Source organism: Callorhinus ursinus, unplaced genomic scaffold, assembly GCF_003265705.2.
Source record: "Callorhinus ursinus isolate GAN/ISIS: 27379988/994484 unplaced genomic scaffold, GSC_fseal_2.0 scaffold2, whole genome shotgun sequence".
Classification (NCBI taxonomy): Eukaryota; Metazoa; Chordata; class Mammalia; order Carnivora; family Otariidae; genus Callorhinus; species Callorhinus ursinus.
Window position 1 is genome coordinate 71094437 of NW_027397064.1, and position 18495 is coordinate 71112931.

Here is an 18495-nt window from a genome sequence, read left to right on the forward strand (position 1 = left end):
CTCTCTCCCAAATATAAATAAATAAATCTTAAAAAAAAAAAAAAAAACCTATGGAATGAGTTCATCTTAAAAATGGCTTCTAAAGTTGTTTTTCTGTAACCATGGCAAAATTATCAGTCAAGAGAGAGGAAAAAAATTCCTGAACCAATTCACAATTTGCCCTGCTGGGATATCTCATTCCTGTGGTGTTAGGGTAATGCTCAGTGTAGCTTTAATTGCATTATAAATAAGATTATTTTCATTTATAGTGACACTGTATATAAAACCATATTCAACTTGGATACTGGCTGAATACGCTAATGAGAACTGAATTGTAATATTGGTTATGCATTTCAGTGGACTACAGAGAGTTCTCTATTTGATTAAGAAACAGTTTATATTATATTCATATCATTGTAGTTATTGTAAGGCTGATAAAGGTTTGGACAGTATTAACTCTTGTATATAAATGATAATATTTATTCTTATTTTTAAACACAAAGATGTGACATGTCCGGAAAATGTATTTCTTTGGAATTTCTTTAAAGTCTTTGCATTCATGCTGAGAATTATTTTACAGTGTTTTGCAAGTGTGAGAGGAAAAGTATTTAGGATAGCATTGGAAGGGTATGGCTCTGAAGTTTTTTGTGGGCAGTTTTAGTTGGTGGTGTAGAGAACTTTTGTGGCCATACCCTGGCTTTTGGAGCAGGGTGATTAGGACTAGAATCATGACTTTCCCAGTTATCACCCCATGTATGTATGCAGATATTTTAATCTATCGATTTACCTGCCCGAAGTACAGAACTGGCTTATACTCGATTGGGGGGCAAGGAGCACTTTAGTGTTTGACACTGTGCACTGTACTTCGGTATTGTTTCAAATGTTCATAACATTGTGTCCAAGTATTATTCATGTCACTCAAAATCAATTATTATGTACCTCACATGGTTCTTATAAAATTCAGAAATTATTGTACTTGCTTGGCAAATAATAAGCATTCAGATGGTCACTGCTCTTATAGTCCAGTGGTCTAGGGGAGATGGGAAATTGAGGAAGCTGTTGGCTTTGGTTATGGGACTTGGTAGGGAGTCAGAGTTGTTTTTCAGTAAGTCCAACTAATTAGTTATTCATTTTTCTTTCTTTTGGCCTGTAGCCTTCCAATTAGATACATGGATTTGTACAAAAATCTGTGTTAAGGTGTTACCTATTCAGGGAGTAGTTCCTTGGTACAGAAGAGAGCTCCCATGAGATTATCATTTGTGTGTAATTTTTCACTTTATACCCAGAAATTAAGGATCACTCGTTAGAAATCATGTTCTGTTATTGATACCAGTAATACCAAATACCAAAAATACCAGTATTCTATTTATTTTTCTAACTTTTTATTATAAAAATTTCAAACATACAGAAAGGCTGAAAGAAGAGTAAGTATAATGATCAGATGCACAACACCTAGATTCAACAATTGTTAAAATTTTGCCATATTTGCTTCATATGTAGCTGTACATGTCTTTATTCACACACTTGAAAATAAGTTACAGACATCACAACACTTTACTCCTAAATACTTCAATATATATCTCCCGCATAATCATTTCATCGCACCTAAAATTATTGATAATTCTTTAATATCATTTAATGTCCATTTTCAGATTTTTTTTAGTTTTCTCAAACAAGAATTCAGCCAAGGTTTACACATTGCATTTGGTTGTTTTGTTTCTTTAGGTAGCGTGATAATTATCTATTACTGGGTAACACATTACCTCTAAAACTTAGCAGCTTAAAATAACACAAATTTGTTACCTCCCATAGTCATCTGAGGGTCAGCAATCTTGGGATGACTTAGCTGTCTGGTTCTGGCTCAGGATCTTGTAGGGCTTACACAGTCAAGCTGTCGATGAGAGCTGCAAGTGCCTGAAGGCTTTGTCAGGGCTGGAGGAACTCCCAGGATGGCTCCAGTCACGTGGCTGTTGGCAGGAGGCTTCAGTCCCTGGTCTGGGGGACCTCTCCACAGGGCTGCGTGAGTGAGTGTCCTCATAACACAAGAGAACTGAGAGCGGAGAGGAAGCCATGGTGCCGTTTATGTCCTAATTTTGAAGATCTTCACTCACTTCTGCCATGTTCTGTATGACCGTCCAGCCCATGCTCAAGGCATGGGGAATTGAGCTTTGCCTCCTGAAGGGAGACGTTTCAAAGAACTTGTGGACATATTTTTAAACCACCACAGCTAGTATTGCCGTGATCTATTTAAACTGCACCTTTTCATGTTCTGTTATTTTTAACTCTTTGGTTCTGGAAATGGTAGAGAAGTGTATATGTTTTGGGAGTTGTTCACCGTGGCTATAGAATCTTGGGGTTGATTAGAAGAATCAGGGAAAGAGGAACCAGTCTGGTGTAGTGAATGCAGTTGCTGATTTCTCTGCTAATTATTAAGGGTGCAATACCAGGTGCCATCTCCCTGGCATGAGAAAGAGTCATCATCTCACACATTCAAAGCCATGGAGTGGGAGGAGAAGCATTCTCCACAGAAGGCTGGAGGGATCCCCAAGGGATCATTGGGTTGCAGAGGTTTACAGAGGCCTCTTGTTCCAATTTGGCACTTTTCATTATTTTGAGTGTTAAAGGAATCATTTTGAGTTGGTCAGCATATACATCAAAAAGTAATTTCATTCTCAAATGAATCATGCATGTGTCCGCCTAACCCTCCTTGGTTGGCGAGGAATGCCAGGGCTCTCTAATTGAGGAATTCTGAAATGAGTCATGGTTTAAGAAAGTGCTTGAAAGCCATTTAGCGTGAGAGTTGTGCTTTGAATCGAGGTCTAGTTGAATGCTGTCTGCATGCCTGACTATAGAGAAAGGCCTGTGGGTTTCTCAGATGAGCAGCTCTTCCTAAAGGGGTGGAGCAGTGCCTCTGGCAGCCCGCCCTTTAGGTAGTGACACATTACCTCAAGTTCTCCGCCTCACACCGTTGGAAATTTGTGTTTGCACACTACTGGGAACTGTGGTAGAGCATGAGAGCTTTACTTCGAAGGCCCTTGGAGGCTCCCACTTAACCTGGGGGCCTATTTTCCTGTGGACTTGAAAATACTGGCCTCTTGGTGGTCTGGTGCATTGGTTTATTGTTCATCCAGATCTTTTTGTTTCAGAGGCTCAGGTGTTAACGTCAGAACTTCTGACTGTTTCTGGTCTTCGTTCTTTTTTCTCTTGTCACAGAAGTCCTCTCTCCCCAGTATTCCAGAGATTAATTACTCTGGGTATAGTGCAGAGTGGCCAGAAATACCACGAGAGGGCGCTTCTGATTGGGGTCAGTTTGAAAATGCTTCAGCAACCCTCTGTGAAAAGGAAGTAAACTGACCCACCCTGTTGTCTTCTTCCTTTCAGGCCTGGCAGTCATGCATTCCCAGAGTACTAATCAGCTTGATGTGGGGAACAACCCCCGTGTGGGCACCAAACGCTACATGGCCCCTGAAGTTCTAGATGAAACCATCCAGGTGGATTGTTTCGATTCTTACAAGAGAGTTGATATTTGGGCCTTTGGACTTGTCTTGTGGGAAGTGGCCAGGCGTATGGTGAGCAATGGTAAGTATTTGATCTAATGTAGTAATGTCCTTCCCGAGTCCTCTTGATTCTACTGTCTTTAAAAGGGCAAAGGAAATATTTAAGTCCACATTGTTCCATGAATCATACTTATTCCTTGAATCATACATCAAGCTATCAGCATCTATATTTGATTTATGGCTAGTAGGTGGAATGCAATGGCATTATATTTTAGCTACACAAGAGGAAATGAGGGTTGAAAAGAAGAATATTTTGGGCTGGGACATCTGGTCCTGGCGCTGCCTCCCTGGTGCTTGAGTATAAGCCCCCAATAAACACTGCCTAACTCTAAAAAAAAAAAAAAGAATATTTCTGAAAAGGACTAGTTATTCTTTGGCTTTTCTTTTGATTGGTCCACATTTCATTCCTTCCTTTCTCCATCCTCCTATTCCCTCTCTCCTCCTTTGTTCTCAAAAGTGGGATTTAGCATGAGAAGAATGCTCCAGTAAGTCTGAGGGTGAATTCTGCTATTTTAGATATTTTTACTTTTGAAATTTGGGTTATTGAGAAGAGGCTCGGGTTGTACACTCAGAATTTACCTCTTTGTAAGAAGTAAGGCTGTACCTTCTGAATTAGTGAAGTTCAAATTCGGGAAGCCCTGAGTAGGAGGCTAATGCTGGTCCTCTTTTGAGTAAGTTTTATGAAATGGTGTTGTCTTCGTAGTTACAGAAGCATAGGTCGGTCATTTTTAACCTGTAACCCCTACAATAAACAGTTAACTTACTCTTGTCTTTCATGTATCCAGATTAGCCACAAATACATTGTTGAACTTTACTGGCAGTACATTGTATTCTGAAAGCACTAAGTGTACTCTTTTAAATTGCATATGCCCCATCTCCCCACAAAGTGGGTTTTATGGCTGACTCTTGAATCATCTAAATAAGCTTCTATCCTCTCAACTGGAAGTCTTCTTTCAGAGGACATGTCTGAAATTATTCCAGAAAAACAGGAAAATACCATATATTTAGATTAATATTTATTTTCAAAGGATCCTTTCCCTTCCTAGAACTCCTTGGAATCCTGGATTTGAAGTATGAAGGAAATAATGTGTGAATTCTCAAGGATTGAGATTCTTGGGGCAATCATAATTTTCCTGAACAACATAACCAGAGAATAGGAAGTTCTTTGAGGAAAGTGGCATCGGGGTAATTTACCCTAGCTTTCATGTGCAGTAATTCAAATTGGCATGCCTTCATGGTAGCTGCTGCTTTTCCTTTTTTTTTTTTCTCTAACAGCACAGTGCGTCTGGCTTTGAGACCCTTAGCGGGTCTGTGAAAAGCACTGTTTCAGATTAAACATAAACATAACATGCATTGCTACCTGACCGTTCTTTTAATTTTCTTTTTCTTTTCTTTCTTCTGATGGAGTCATGAACATTTTCTTGGTAATTGTTTCTCAATTGCTGGGAGCTTACCGACTGGTATTTTGTGCCATCAAGTGCCTTGAGAATTATCTGCAACAGAGAGATTGTTTTGCTGACTTACAAAGTTCTGAACTTTGCCTGGAATTGCACATCGACCTCATTTGCTCACCCCCTCCCCAATAATCCTTGAGCATCTTGGATCTGAAAATCTAATTTTAATTTGTTTATTTTAGCAAACAATTTAGGGAAGGATTGGCGTCATACTAAACCATGCACTGGGGACCTTGCCCCCAGTGAAGAGGAAACTACTATCCCAGGGCCAGGATGGTAGCCGGCCAGTGGCGGCTGGGCTGGAGCAGCTCCAAGCAGGCCTGCATGATGAAAGCTGAGCTTGGCAGAAATGTGGGATTTGGGCTTTGTAAGGATTCATGTTGCAAACGCGTTCCCTGTGTCACAGGCATAAACCCAAGTGGCTCTTAAAGATCACTTGTGCTTAATAGGCGTCCATTTGAAATTAGAGTCATCGGTTTAAAATTGAGCTCAGCAAATGGTAGTTTGTATCATCTGTTCCGTGTTTAATGATCTTTTGCCGAAAAAATGAAGAGTAGAGGAAGAGAGACTATTTTGGTTGTTTGGTTGATTGACTTCCTGTTATGTCATCATTTAGGTGGCTCTCTGGTTCCTAAAATTCTGTGGGTTGAACTTCTCTTCTGTGGTGTGGTTGGATTTTTAGTGGGAGGTAAGGGTATGTTGTGTCTCCTTTTAAATCAGTTACTGTCCCTTGGCAGTGACTAATTTGATATTTTCCCCTTCTCTTTTTAGTTCCCCCTCCTCCCATGACTGTTCACAGGCGCGTGCACGCGTGCAGATGGAAATCACTTTATCTGGACTCAAAATAGGTTTGCACGTGGGATTGAACACTTCTAGGTTTATTACTAATATTTTAGTTATTACTACACCAAAACGAAAATGAGTAGAAAGAAAAATAAGAGAAAATTTGCCCTTATGTTCTAACATCCATGTGCCTTTCCACTTCTTCTCTCTGCACCCCTGTATATGTTTTTGACTTTGTTATCATCATAGTATAGATACAGTTCTGTATCCTCTTTTTCGTTCGAGTAGGTCTTTTTAACATTAGTCTGTTTTGATTTTAAGTGGTCATGTGATATTTTATGAGCCATTTTCACGTTTCAGACATCCCGTCTCCTCCATTTGGGGCCTATATTCGGTACTTTTGTTCATATAACTTTTTCATTTGGGGAATTAATTCTTAATCTGAAAACAAGTAGACCTAATAGGTCAAAGAGTATGGAGGTTTTTATGGCTTGACACATATTGCCAAATTGCTTTTCATAAGAGTTGTGCGAATTTACAATATCCCGTTCACCCCAGGGTGTGATGTACCTATTTCACTTTCTTACCAGCTTTAGGAACTGCCATTAAAAGAATATATATTTTTGAAATTATTGCATATAAAATGTGCCTCATTTAAATATATGAATATCTTATCTTAGGAAGGTCATTATAATTATGAATCCTTTGAGTTTCTGAGACCATGATAAAAATTGATGACCAGATAGTTCTCCTGGAACAATATGATCCTCAAGTGAACCATGAGTATAAAAATACGTTGCATTTTGTATTTTCATTGGAATGTTACATTTATTTGCTGCTAATAATAAACTTCATGCTGTTTCTGTACAGGCAATGAGAATTAAGTCCATTTGCACATCTGAAAACTTCTCAGTAGTGTCTTTTGGAATTTACTTATTGTGTTTAGCTTGATATTGAATTTGGAATTGGTAGGAAGGAAAATGGTTTTCTTACCTTTTCTGGGTGAATTTTGGTTGTTAGCTTAAGGCAGGGGTCTGCCTGGATTGATAGTTCTTAAACTGAGTGTGTGTCAGATTCGTCTAGAAACAGAATGCTGAGCCCACCGCCCCAGAGTTTCTGATTTAGGAGGTCTGGACAGAGAACCTCCCTTTCTAACGGGGCCGCAGGTGATCCCCACATGACTGTTGGGTCAGGGACCTTACTCTTGAGATCTCATGTTAAAATGGGATCTGTCAGTCTTCCCAGGCTGGGAAGTAGACTGCCTCCAGGGTGTTGACAGTCTGTCTAAGCAGGATGCCTGTGATTTGTTTCTGATGCTTTAGGTGACACCTGATCTCTCTTGCAAGCTTAAGAGGGATTCGTTTCTTCTTTAAGAGTCTTTGTCTAGGCCCTGGCCTTTCTTTCTAGATTTTTGCTACTTCTCTGACAGTATTCTTCTTTTCCTCCTTTGATAGTTCTGTGGATATATTTGTGTCTGGTTACCTGAGTTCAGTGTGGTGTGAGGACAGAACCTTACATGGGGATTGCATAGGTAAATAGATACATTATCACTGTGGACTTGTGCCATTTAGCTTTGGTCTGATGGAAGACCTTGAGTCACCCCTTCCAAGCATCCCCCAGTAGTATGTTCCCTCTCTAGAGCCTCAGCTTTCAGTGTTATACCTTGCTTGGATCTCTGTATGCAGGAACTCGATAGGTGTGTTGTTCTAATACTGTGGTCATCTGCTCAAGGATTTAAAAACCAAGTAAGATAATCTTCATCCTCCATCCTCCAGCGCATCTTTGACCATAGCATCATCTGAGCAGCATGAGCCTCTGTTCGCCTCCATGCAGCTCATAGTCTACTGTATATTTCATTGCAATTTCATGTCATATATAACTTTGTCATTTAGGAGACAGGTACGCTTCACGATCATCCATACACTAGAAATTTTGAAAAGGCAGTGTGTCCGGATTGTACAGGCAAGCACATTGAGATGATAGGATAGATCCTGTTCGTTCATTATGTTTGGTTGCTAAGTACCTGGTTGTGCCGTGTTTCTCTCTTTCCTTGCTATGGCTTTCCTGAGGCCCAGAGCACTGCACGGGGAAGCCGCTGTGAAGGGTACCCTCTGTGCGGCTGGGTGTGGCTCCTCTCGGGCCCTTCCGAGGCGGTACCATGTAAGCCTTAACATTTCAGGCTCTGCAATCATACTGTCTGCCTCCATCACGTACATCAGTTTCATTGTCCAAAAATTATTGCTCGTAATAGTATTTACTTTAACGAGTTCTGATGATGAACTGAGCTAATGTGGGTAAAGCACCTCGTGTGTGTCTGGCCTGTAGTCCATGTTCAGTAAGCTAGCCATGGGTGTTTGCTGTTCACTGGAAATGAGTGATGGAGGCCATGCGTGTGATTCTTTGTTGGCCTGCCTTCACCTCTCCTTATGCCAGTCCTTCACTCAGACATTACATTCACTCCCCTCTTCACTTCCCACTAGAGGACTGCATGGGCACACTCTGGCTTCACTCTTACTGGCTTTGTTTATTTTGTGATGGATTCCAGTGTTAAAATGTATCTCACAGAAAAATCCTTGCTGGCCAGGCTGCATCCTTTATGGGGTGAGGACTAGGAAATATTTGTTAGAATAGGTTTTCCAAAGCATGTGTGTCAAACATGAACTTATCCTCAGTAATCTCGGCTTGCCGGGGAACTGCATGCGCTTCTGTTCCTAAGCACAGTGGGCTTGTGTCTGGAAACCATGACAACTTTTATTTTCTTTAGCAACTTAATATCCACCATGTTTCATGATTTTATTCCACTAGTGTATATTAAGGTTTGAACAAAGAGAAGAATCATCATATGAGGGAATTTTTTTTTCATATTCATTCGAATAATTTCTCTCAGGCGTTTTGTTTTGTTGAGCCTTTCGTTGAGTGGCTGGGGACAGGAATGAGGAGGTGGAGGGGAGAAGATGGATATTTTCCCACCGATTCCCAGAATTTCATGTCCCTGATTTAGAGACCCAGACCAGAGGAAGGGCAGTCAACTGACCTCAGGACAAAATAACCTGAGCCTGGCAGAGCTTTATTGGGTGCCGTTCAAGTATCAGGGTCTTAAACCTTGTAACAGCCCGGCATTCGGTGAAACGTTCTTCCTCTCCTGTGAGACCCCTGAAGCTGCCAACTGTTTGGGACTCTTGTGGAACCTCTGTCTCCCTCTAGGTGTTGGCCCTATGCTCGATCTGAGACATCTTGTTCATAGCTCAGCTCAGAGCATGGCTGTGTACCTCCCCTCGGCTTTTTGTCCTCTCCTCTGACAACTAACTGTGATATTAACATACACTTTTAGGAGGGCCCGACTACACAGTGATCTGTAAACTGTTTGCTCTCTTACATTGATGAGAATCTCGATAATAAAAATTGCTTGTATAATTTTAACACAGATCTCTGAGAACAGAGTCGGTCTTGGCTTGAGTGATGTGCATGGTTCCATCTGGCCATGGATTGCTGCAGGGGTAGAGGGATGGGGACATGCCACACACGTTGTCTGCCTAGCGGGGAACAGACAGAGCTGTTCTTCCAACTCCCTTCCTATTGCAGAAAGGACTACTTGCCATGGGGTAAGGCAGGGCTTCCCTACGAGTGTGGTGTTAGATTACAGAAATGCCTTGAGATTCTCTTCAGCCTCCAGCAGTGAGACAGGACCCAGGTGGCCAGAACCTCCTGCATTGAGCAGCCTCATCCATTTAGCTATTAGTGATATCTGATGTGGGCCATGGCACAAAAAATGTTTGAAGTCTTCCTGTTAGGACTGTTAGTGCAATAACACAAATATTGGAAATACCTTTTTGGATCTTGGAGAACAGAGTTCACAGGCATTCTTTCTGGTGAGACTGACTTCATTTATACACGTACTACCTTTGTGATTTTTTCCATGTCCAAACAGTACTTGTACTGTTATTAATCTTTTCCTTTAACTTGGCTTTTTTCAAACTTAGTTTTTCAAGGCCTAGTTGACATACGACGTTACATTAGTTTCAGGTGTACAACATAGTGATTCAATGAGTCTATACATTATGCTGTGCTCACACAATTGTAGCAACTGTCACCACACAACACTGTTACAACACCACTGACGATATTCCCTATGCCATGCCTTTCATTCCTGTGACTTACTCATCCCATAACTGGAAGCTTGTACCTCTCCTTTATCCATTTTACCCATCTCCCCACCTCCTCCCTCTGGTAACCATCAGTTTGTTGTTTGTATTTATGGGTCCATTTCTGCTTTTTGCTTGTTCATTTGTTTTGTTTTTTGGATTCCATAGTAAGTAAATTCATATGGTATTTGTCTTTTTCTCTCTGACTTATTTCACTTAGGATGATACCCTCTGGGTCCATCCATGTTATAGCAAATGGTGAAATCTCATTCTTTTTTAACGGCTGAGTAATATTCCATTGTGTGTGTATGTATGTATGTGCATTAATGTGTGTACACACACATTATCTTTATCCATTCATCTATCGATGGGCATGTGGATTGCTTCTATATCTTGACTATTGTAAATAAGGCTGCAATAATTATAGGTGCACCTATATCTTTTTGTATTAGTATTTTCATTGTCTTTCAGGTAAATACCCAGTAGTGGAATTACTGTATTGCATGGTATTTCTCTTTTAAGTTTTTTTGAGGACCACCCATACTCCTCATACTGTTTTCCACAGTGGTTGTACCAGTTTATATTCCTGCACGAGGGTTTTTCTCTACATCCTCATCAGCACTGGTTATTTCTTGTCTTTTTTTATATTAACCGTTCTGACAGGTGTCAGGGGATACCTTGTTGTGGTTTTGATTTGCATTTCCCTGATGATGAGTGATGTTGAGCATCTTGTCATGTGTCTGTTGGCCATTTGTTTTATCTTTTTTGGAAAAATGTCTTTTCAGGTCTTCTGCCCATTTTTAGTCAGATTATTTTTTGCTGTTGAGTTGTGTAAGTCCTTTATATTTTGGATATTAACCCCTTATTGGATATATCATTTGCAGATATCTTCCCCCTTTCCCTGGGTTCCCTTTTCATTTTGTTGATGGTTTCCTTCACTCTGCAAAGCTTTTTATTTTGGAATAGTCCCAATGGTTCATTTTTCCTTTTCTTTTTGTTGCCTGATGACATATCTAGAAAAATGTTATGGCTGATGTCCAGGAGATTACTGCCAATGTTACTTTCTAGGATTCTATGGTTTGGGGTCTCACATTAGATCTTGAATCCATTTTGAGTTAATTTGTCTATGGTGTGAGGAAGTGGTCCAGTTTTCCCAGCACCATTTATTGAAGAGAATGTCTTTTCCCCATGGTATATTCTTGCCTCCTCTGTCGTTGACTGATTAACTGTATAAGTGTGTGTTGTTCTTTCTGGCTCTCTGTTCTGTTTCTTTATGTGACTGCTCTTATGCTGGTATCATACTGTTTTGATTATTACAGCTTTTTTTTTTTTTTAAAGATTTTATTCATTTATTTGAGAAAGAGAGCTCACAAGCAGAGGGAGAGAGAGAAGCAGACTCCCCGCGGAGCAGGGAGCCTGATGCGGGGCTCCATCCCAGGGCCCTGGGATCGTGACCTGAGCTGAAGGCAGAACCTTAACCGGCTGAGCCACCCAGGCGCCCCGATGATTACAGCTTTGTAGTATGTCTTGAAATCTGGGATTGTGATACCTCCAGCTTTTTCTTTCTCAAGATTGCTTTGGCTCTTCAGAGTCTTTTGTGGTTCCACACAAATTTTAGGATTATTTGTTCTAGTTCTGTGAAAAATGCCACTGTTAATTTGATGAGGATTGTATGGAATCTGTAGATCACTTCGGGTAATGTGGACGTTTCCACAGAATTAATTCTTCCAGTCTCTGGTATAGCTTTCCATTTGTTTGTGTCGTCTTCACTTCCTTTCATCAGTGTTTTATAGTTTTCAAAGGACAGGTCTTTCACCTCCTTGGGTAAGTTTATCCCTAGGTATTTTATTCATTTTGATGCAATTGTAAATAGGATTGTTTTCTTAATTTCTCTCATTATTAGTGCATAGAAATGCAACAGATTTCTGTGTATCAATTCTGTATCCTGCAACTGTACTGAATTCCTTTATTCTAATAGTTTTTTGGTGGAGTCTAGGGCTTTCTATGTATAGTGGTAGGTCATCGAAAAATAGTGACAGTTTTACTACTTTCTTACCAGTTTGGATGCCTTTTATTTCTTTTCTCGTGTTTTTGTCTGATTGCTGTGGCTAGAACTTTCAGTGCTATGCTGAGTAGAAGTGGCGAGAGTGCACATCCTGGTCTTATTACAGATCTTAGAGGAAGAGCTCTCAGCATTTCCCCATTGAGTCTGATATTGGCTGTGAAGATGAAAAGGTTTTGTCCATGAACCACTTCAGATTTTCTCACATGCCACTATGGAAGGAAACACTGTATTATCTTATAGTTCTCTCAGAAACCAAACATAAAGCATTCTAATTCTTACTAAAATGGCTTTAGTTGTAAAGTTCTAGTCTCTGGAAGATTTCAGAATTTCTATAGGAGTTAACAGGTAGCAGTAGCTCTCCGTGTGGATGTAGGTGTGAGGGACTGTGTTCTCCTCACCTGTTAGTTACCTGGGTATCATGGTGACTGCCCACGTTGGAGGACAGCGGAGAGAGACAGTGAAGTGAGCAGCTTGTGCATGAGATTAATGCAGAGAGGAGCGTATTTCATTATGTCACTGTTGGCTTGTTGGGAAGAATTCTAGAATATAAACAGGGCATTGGATGCTAGTTTAGCTTTGCTGTTAATTACCTGTGATGTTGGACAAAGTAAGTTTTCCTGTGTGGTCCTCAGTTTTTTTCTTGTGAAGGAAAAGAGGACTGTGATGTAATCGGCACAATTCTAAGATCCCATCGTGTCTCTTCACCTTACCTTCAGATTATTCAGGGTATAGCCAGGTCCATAATCCCTTATCTGTGATTGAGAAATTCCCAAACTTTAGAATCCAAACCTTTCATAACTTACTTGGCAGAACACCTGAACTCATTTAGCAGTCAGACTTGACCTGAATTGACATGAGTCTATTTATAGCTTTTATTTATCCCATTTAGTGGCACTATTGATATATTTCACTACAGAAATGTGTTTGGTTGTGGGGTATTCCTCAGACTCTGCTAGGGTGTCATATAAATAGGGTGTGTGCCTCTTACTGCCTTTGTAAAGTAAAAGAAAACCTCCAAATTCCTCAAACACATCTAACCTCAAGGGTTTGGGATAAAGGATTGTGGACATATAATCGACATATACTCAAGTAATATGTATGCATATACTAGGTATTCCTTTAGGCTCTGGGAAGCAGTTGAGCAAAAAAATTATAATTTATATCTTTAACATTTAACAGATTAAGTGACTATGGTTGAGGTGTATGGGGAGGTGACAGACTATAGGGAGGACACTGAACTTTGTCCAGGGGCCTGGAATTCTGGTAGCGAGGTGGGAGGATCTTCTCAGAAGATAGAAAGCATGACCTGAGTCTTAAGTGAGATGAAAGGAGCTAGTCAGGTGGACTAGCCTGGGCGGACGTGTAGATGGGAATGGGAAATACAGTCTGATGATGATGACAGTTGGTATCCTGGGCAAAAGGAAGCACTGTGGGGAATTATACAGGTGCCCTACGGCTAGAACCTCAAGCCACGCTAGTATGGCTGATGCCCATGTATGTGGAGCAGTGTGCCGGGGGAATGAGCCTGAGCCCATGGAGACATGATGAGCTTTTCCCTCGGTTTTTCCCCTAAAGATTTTTTGCAGGGGGCGGTGGGATATGGTGGATGGCTAGCAGGTGGGTGTTTGAAGCAGACATACCTGTCGTTCCCAGCTACAGTGGTCAGAGGGGGGAGAAGATGGTACCCCGGTCTAAGGCTTTGGTGGGGGTGGATTACGAAGGAGACTTTCTTTCCAGAGAGTGGTCTAAGATGCAACTCTGGCATTTCATGTTTTTGGAGCAGTCTCCAGGGCTCTCTCTTTTTGATCTGTGCTTCAGCTTTGTGATGTGTACTTAAAGATGTTGGAACTAAGGCCTGGCAATTAAGGGGTTTACTCAGGACCATGCAGCAAATTTAGGGGAGGGATATTGGTTGGTAAAGATATATTTGCACCAGAGAATAGAAAAGTTCCAAACAGACATATGCCCAGGAAAAAAAAATTATTGTAGAAATCAGATACATATGCCAAGAGTTGTGGGGGAGTAGGTTATGAATAATTTCTGATTCCTTTCTTGTGCCCTTTTGAGTCACGCCAGCCACCTTCCATGGAAAAGCAGGGCCTGGGCTCACTCGGTCCTTCCCCAACGACTGTGTAAGGGCTCCGCTTCCTGCATCCTTTGCTGTGTGCACCCCTCGTCTGGCACTCCAAGTACTTTGCGTTTTTAGTCACTTTTCCTGCTGGCTCGTAATTTGGCAGTTGTTCACTGAGCGCTGTCTTCAGAGGGCGTAGGAGTTCACTTTATTGCCTGGCTCCCCCAATTTCTGGCAGAAATGGGGAGCAGTTAGAAGTAACTTCCTACCTTGACCACACACCATTTTAGTCGTCCTTGACCTCTCGCTCTCCCTGCCCTCATGTGCACCCGATTTCAGCCGCAGGGAGCGCTCTTCCCTTTTTACAGCAAGGGAGGGTCATTTGTAATCCCCTGTCTTTGTCCTCCCCGCCTCGCCAGTGTGCCCTCTTGGTGGCGGCTCTCCTCCGCACCCTCCGCGCCCTCTCCTCTGCCCGGCAGGCCCCATCTCTCTCTGTCTGCCCAAGCCCTCGCTCCTGGGAAGCCGACTTAGGCTTCCGTGCCACCCAGTTATGTCCGGTACTTAGACCACACAGCTGGTTTCTTCTCTACGGCTTGCTGAGCATCATGTCCCTGCACCTTCTCCCTGCTTTTACCTCTCATGCCTAGTTTGTAATTTGTCATATTTCCCTTTCCTCTTATTCGGGGCCTTATTACCAGCACTGCATCTTTTTTAATCTTTGTATCCCCAGGGCGAAGCACAGCCTCTGACTCAATGGCCATTCTGATCCCTTAAACTGGGGCTGCCAGTTTAGCAACGAGCACATCAAAATATGTTTTGAAAGGCAAAGATAGATAGTAGTGGGGTAAAAAACATTTTTGAGGGTTTTTTTGTTTGTTTTTGTACAAGATCTCCATTATCTAAAGAAAGAAGGGCTTGTCCTCCTCTTGCACAGATTTGGAGTTCCTTGACAAACAAGAGCATGTCTTAAACTTTTATCATCCTGAATGTTTAACGTGGTGCTCCACACCTAGTAAGTATGTAATGTACTTTATATTGAGTGAAATAAAATAATTACTTTTTTTGGCCAGAGGGAGTTCCACGTGACTGCTAGAGTTTAATCCCAGACTTATTTGGCACTGGTCATGCTTCTCCAGAGTAAGATGAAGACAATCAGTGACTTGACCAGTAGTTGAAGAAAGAGAGGTGTGACTAAATCCCAGCATAATCAATTAAATGGTCTTTCTTTTTAAATTTGATTCCTTTTGTTAAAACATGGGGCAGATAATGAGATTAAAGTATGGGAAATATAAACATGAGGGAAAATTTCAGCTTTGTATAGTGAAATTTGTTGTTGGGGATCACTAGATCTTGTGTTTAAAAAAATCCACCCATGCCCTTTTCTTTTGCATTTATAGAGAAAGCCCACTTAGCCCTTCCCAAGCTAGCCAGGCAAATAATCCCAAATAGCTGGTTAAGTGAATGTGAACAGGTAATGCTATTATGCTAAATTAAAAAAAAAATGAAAGTAGGCCACTAAATGTATTCCCTTTTGGAGGAATTAAGACACAGTGAAGGGCCCATCTCTGTTTCCTGTAAATTCATGTGGCCCTTAAAAAAGGTATAAATGACCTTATACATCCATGTCTGGTTGTATTTTGTGGGGTATGTCTTAGTACTAGAAAAAAATCTTTTTTCTTTTTTAAGATTTTTGTTTATTTATTTGACAGAGAGAGAGAGAGAGCGAGAGCAGGAACACAAGCAGGGGGAGAGGGAGAAGCAGGCTTTTCCTGCCGAGCAGGGAGCCCGATGTGGGGCTCGATCCCAGGACCCTGGGATCATGACCCGAGCTGAAGGCAGAAGCTTAACAACTGAGCCACCCAGGCGCCCTAGAAAGAAATCTTTTTGTTTAAAAGTTTCATGGGCTCCTCATGAGAGGAGATAAGGCCCTTGAGATGAGGTGTCACACATCTTCTGAAAGTAGTGGTTTATGTTTTGCCAGGAAAGTTCTAATCCATTGACTAATATACTTTATGATTACAGTTATGCAATGTGGATAAGTTGTTTAGACTTAAACAGTCTCAACTAGAAATTTACTTTTACATTACTGAAAACATGGAATGTAATATCAATTAACTTAGTCAAATCAATGAAGTTAAAGAAATTGCATAGATCTTCTAAAACACATTCCTTATCATGGCTAATCTTTTGCATAAATGATGTGTATTTATATGGGATTTGTGAAATGGATTCTTGCAGTTAAGTAACTTAATTTCTTTGATCAATGACAAAGGAGATTGAAGCTTTTCAGGTGACCTGTAAGAATTCGAAGGCTGTGAGAGAAGTTATAATTCAATTTTTCTTTCTTTTCCCCAAGCAACCTGGTAGGTATTTAGGAATAGAAGGAAGTTACATGGAGAAAGGAAAAGGGCAGTAAACCAAGTAGTCCCCTGGCCTCATTGTTGAAGCCTTTGATGGTAGAAGAAAAATGGATTTCTTGGTTTCTTCTCTTTAAGGGGAAGAATCAATTTTCTAATTCTAAGTGATGAAGTTTAAAATTTCTCTCTTTGTAAAATTACATCAATTTCTTTCACAAAGAAGAGTAATTTTTCTGGGGGAAAAAGAGTTTCTAAGGCATTGGAAGCCATGCTAAGCTGAAATTAATCTCTTTCATATTTGCTTGGGGTAAGGAGAGAGTTCATGCTTTTCAGCCATTCTTCTGTCTTCCCAAATGACTGTCTTTCTCTGCATTTTATCTTGTGCCTTCAATCTGAGAGTAAATAATAGGGCCGTCAAGTGGGCAACTGTGTTTGCCCATAGACAAAAGAAATGAATATTTCATATTATTTGCATTCTCCCAATGGGAGGGATTATTTCTCTGTTCTGTTTTTACTTCTCTTGTTTCACTTCTGATTTTATTTATTTGGGCCCTCTCTTTTTCTTGATGAGTCTGGCTAAAGGGTTATTAATTTTCTTGATATTTCAAAGAACCAGCTCTTGGTTTCATCGATCTTTTCTGTTTTTCTTTTCTTTTCTCTGTGTTTTTAACTTTCTATTTCTGCCTTGATTGTCGCTGTTTCCTTCCTTCTACTAACTTTGGGTTTATTCTTTATCTAGTTCTTTTAGGTGTTTGGTTAGATTGAGATTTTTCTTGTTTCTTGAGGTAGGCCTGTATTGCCATAAACTTCCCTCTAGAACGGCTTTTACTGTGTCCCAATGATTTGGGATCATGGTGTTTTCATTTTCATTCGTCTCCCTGTGTATTTCCTCTTTGATGTTTTTGTTGGTCTGTTCATTCTTCAGTAGTATGTTGTTCAGCCTCCACATGTTTGTTTTTTTCCCAGTTTTTTTTGTTGTTGTTGTTTTTGGGGGGGTTTAGTTTTATACTGTTGTGTTTGCAAAAGATGCTTGGTAGGATTTCATTCTACTTAAATTTATTGAGATTTGTGGGCTGATATTTGATCTATCCTGGAGAATATTCCATGTGCACTTGAAAAGAATGTATATTCTGTTGTGTTTGGATGGAATAGTTTCTATATATGTGTCTGTTGAGTGCCTCTGGTCTAATGTGTCATTCAAAGCCACTCTTTCCTTGTTGATTTTTGCCTGTTGATCTATCCATTGATGTAAGTGGGATGTTAAATCCTGTACTATTAGCGTATTACTGTCAATTTCTCCCTTCTGTCTGTTAATATTTTATGTATTTAGATGCTCCAATGTTGGGTGTATAGATATTTATGATTGTTATATGCTCTTGTTGGATTGAACCCTCTATCATTATGTAATGCTCTTTGTTGTGACAATCTTTGTTTTAATCCATTTAGTCTGATAGAAGTATTGCTTCCCCAGCTTTTTTCTTTTTGGCTTCCATTTATATGGACTGTCTCTTTAAATCCCTTCATTTTCAGTCTTGTGTCTTTGGGTCAGAAGTGAGTCTCTTGGGACACCTCGGTGGCTCAGTCAGTTAAACGTCTGCCTAAGCTCAGGTCCTAGGATCGAGTCCCACATCAGGCTCCTTGCTCAGAGGCGAGTCCGCTTCTCTTTCTCCCTGCCTCTCCCCCTGCTTGTACTCTCTCTGTCAAATAAAATCTTTAAAAAAGAAGTGAGTCTCTTGTAGGCAGCATATAGATGGGACTTACTGTTTTGATTTATTCAGTCACCCTATGTCGTTTGACTGGAGCATTTAGACCATTTACATTTAAAGTGATTGGTGATAGGTGTGTACTCCCTTGTCATTTTTTATTATTGTTATGTTAATCACCATATATTACATCATTAGTTTTTGATGTAGTGTTCCATGATTTATTGTTTGCATATAACACCCAGTGCTCCATTCAATATGTGCCCTCCTTAATATCCATCACTGGGCTAACCCATCCCCCCACCCCCCTCCCCTCTAGAACCCTCCGTTTGTTTCTCAGAGTCCATAGTCTCTCATGGTTCGTCTCCCCCTCTGATTTCCCCC

At 40.7% G+C, this 18495-nt stretch overlaps 1 protein-coding gene across 8 annotated transcripts in view; it reads left to right on the forward strand.

Moving 5' to 3' along the window:
• The window catches only part of ACVR1 (activin A receptor type 1), a 123108-nt gene that overhangs the window by 99607 nt on the left and 5006 nt on the right, over positions 1–18495 (forward strand). For all 8 annotated transcript variants that reach the window (XM_073883872.1, XM_025855721.2, XM_025855712.2 and 5 more), the window contains one exon: positions 3361–3558. In XM_073883872.1, the coding sequence (XP_073739973.1) occupies positions 3361–3558 (198 nt within the window). The remainder of the gene's footprint in view (positions 1–3360; positions 3559–18495) is intronic.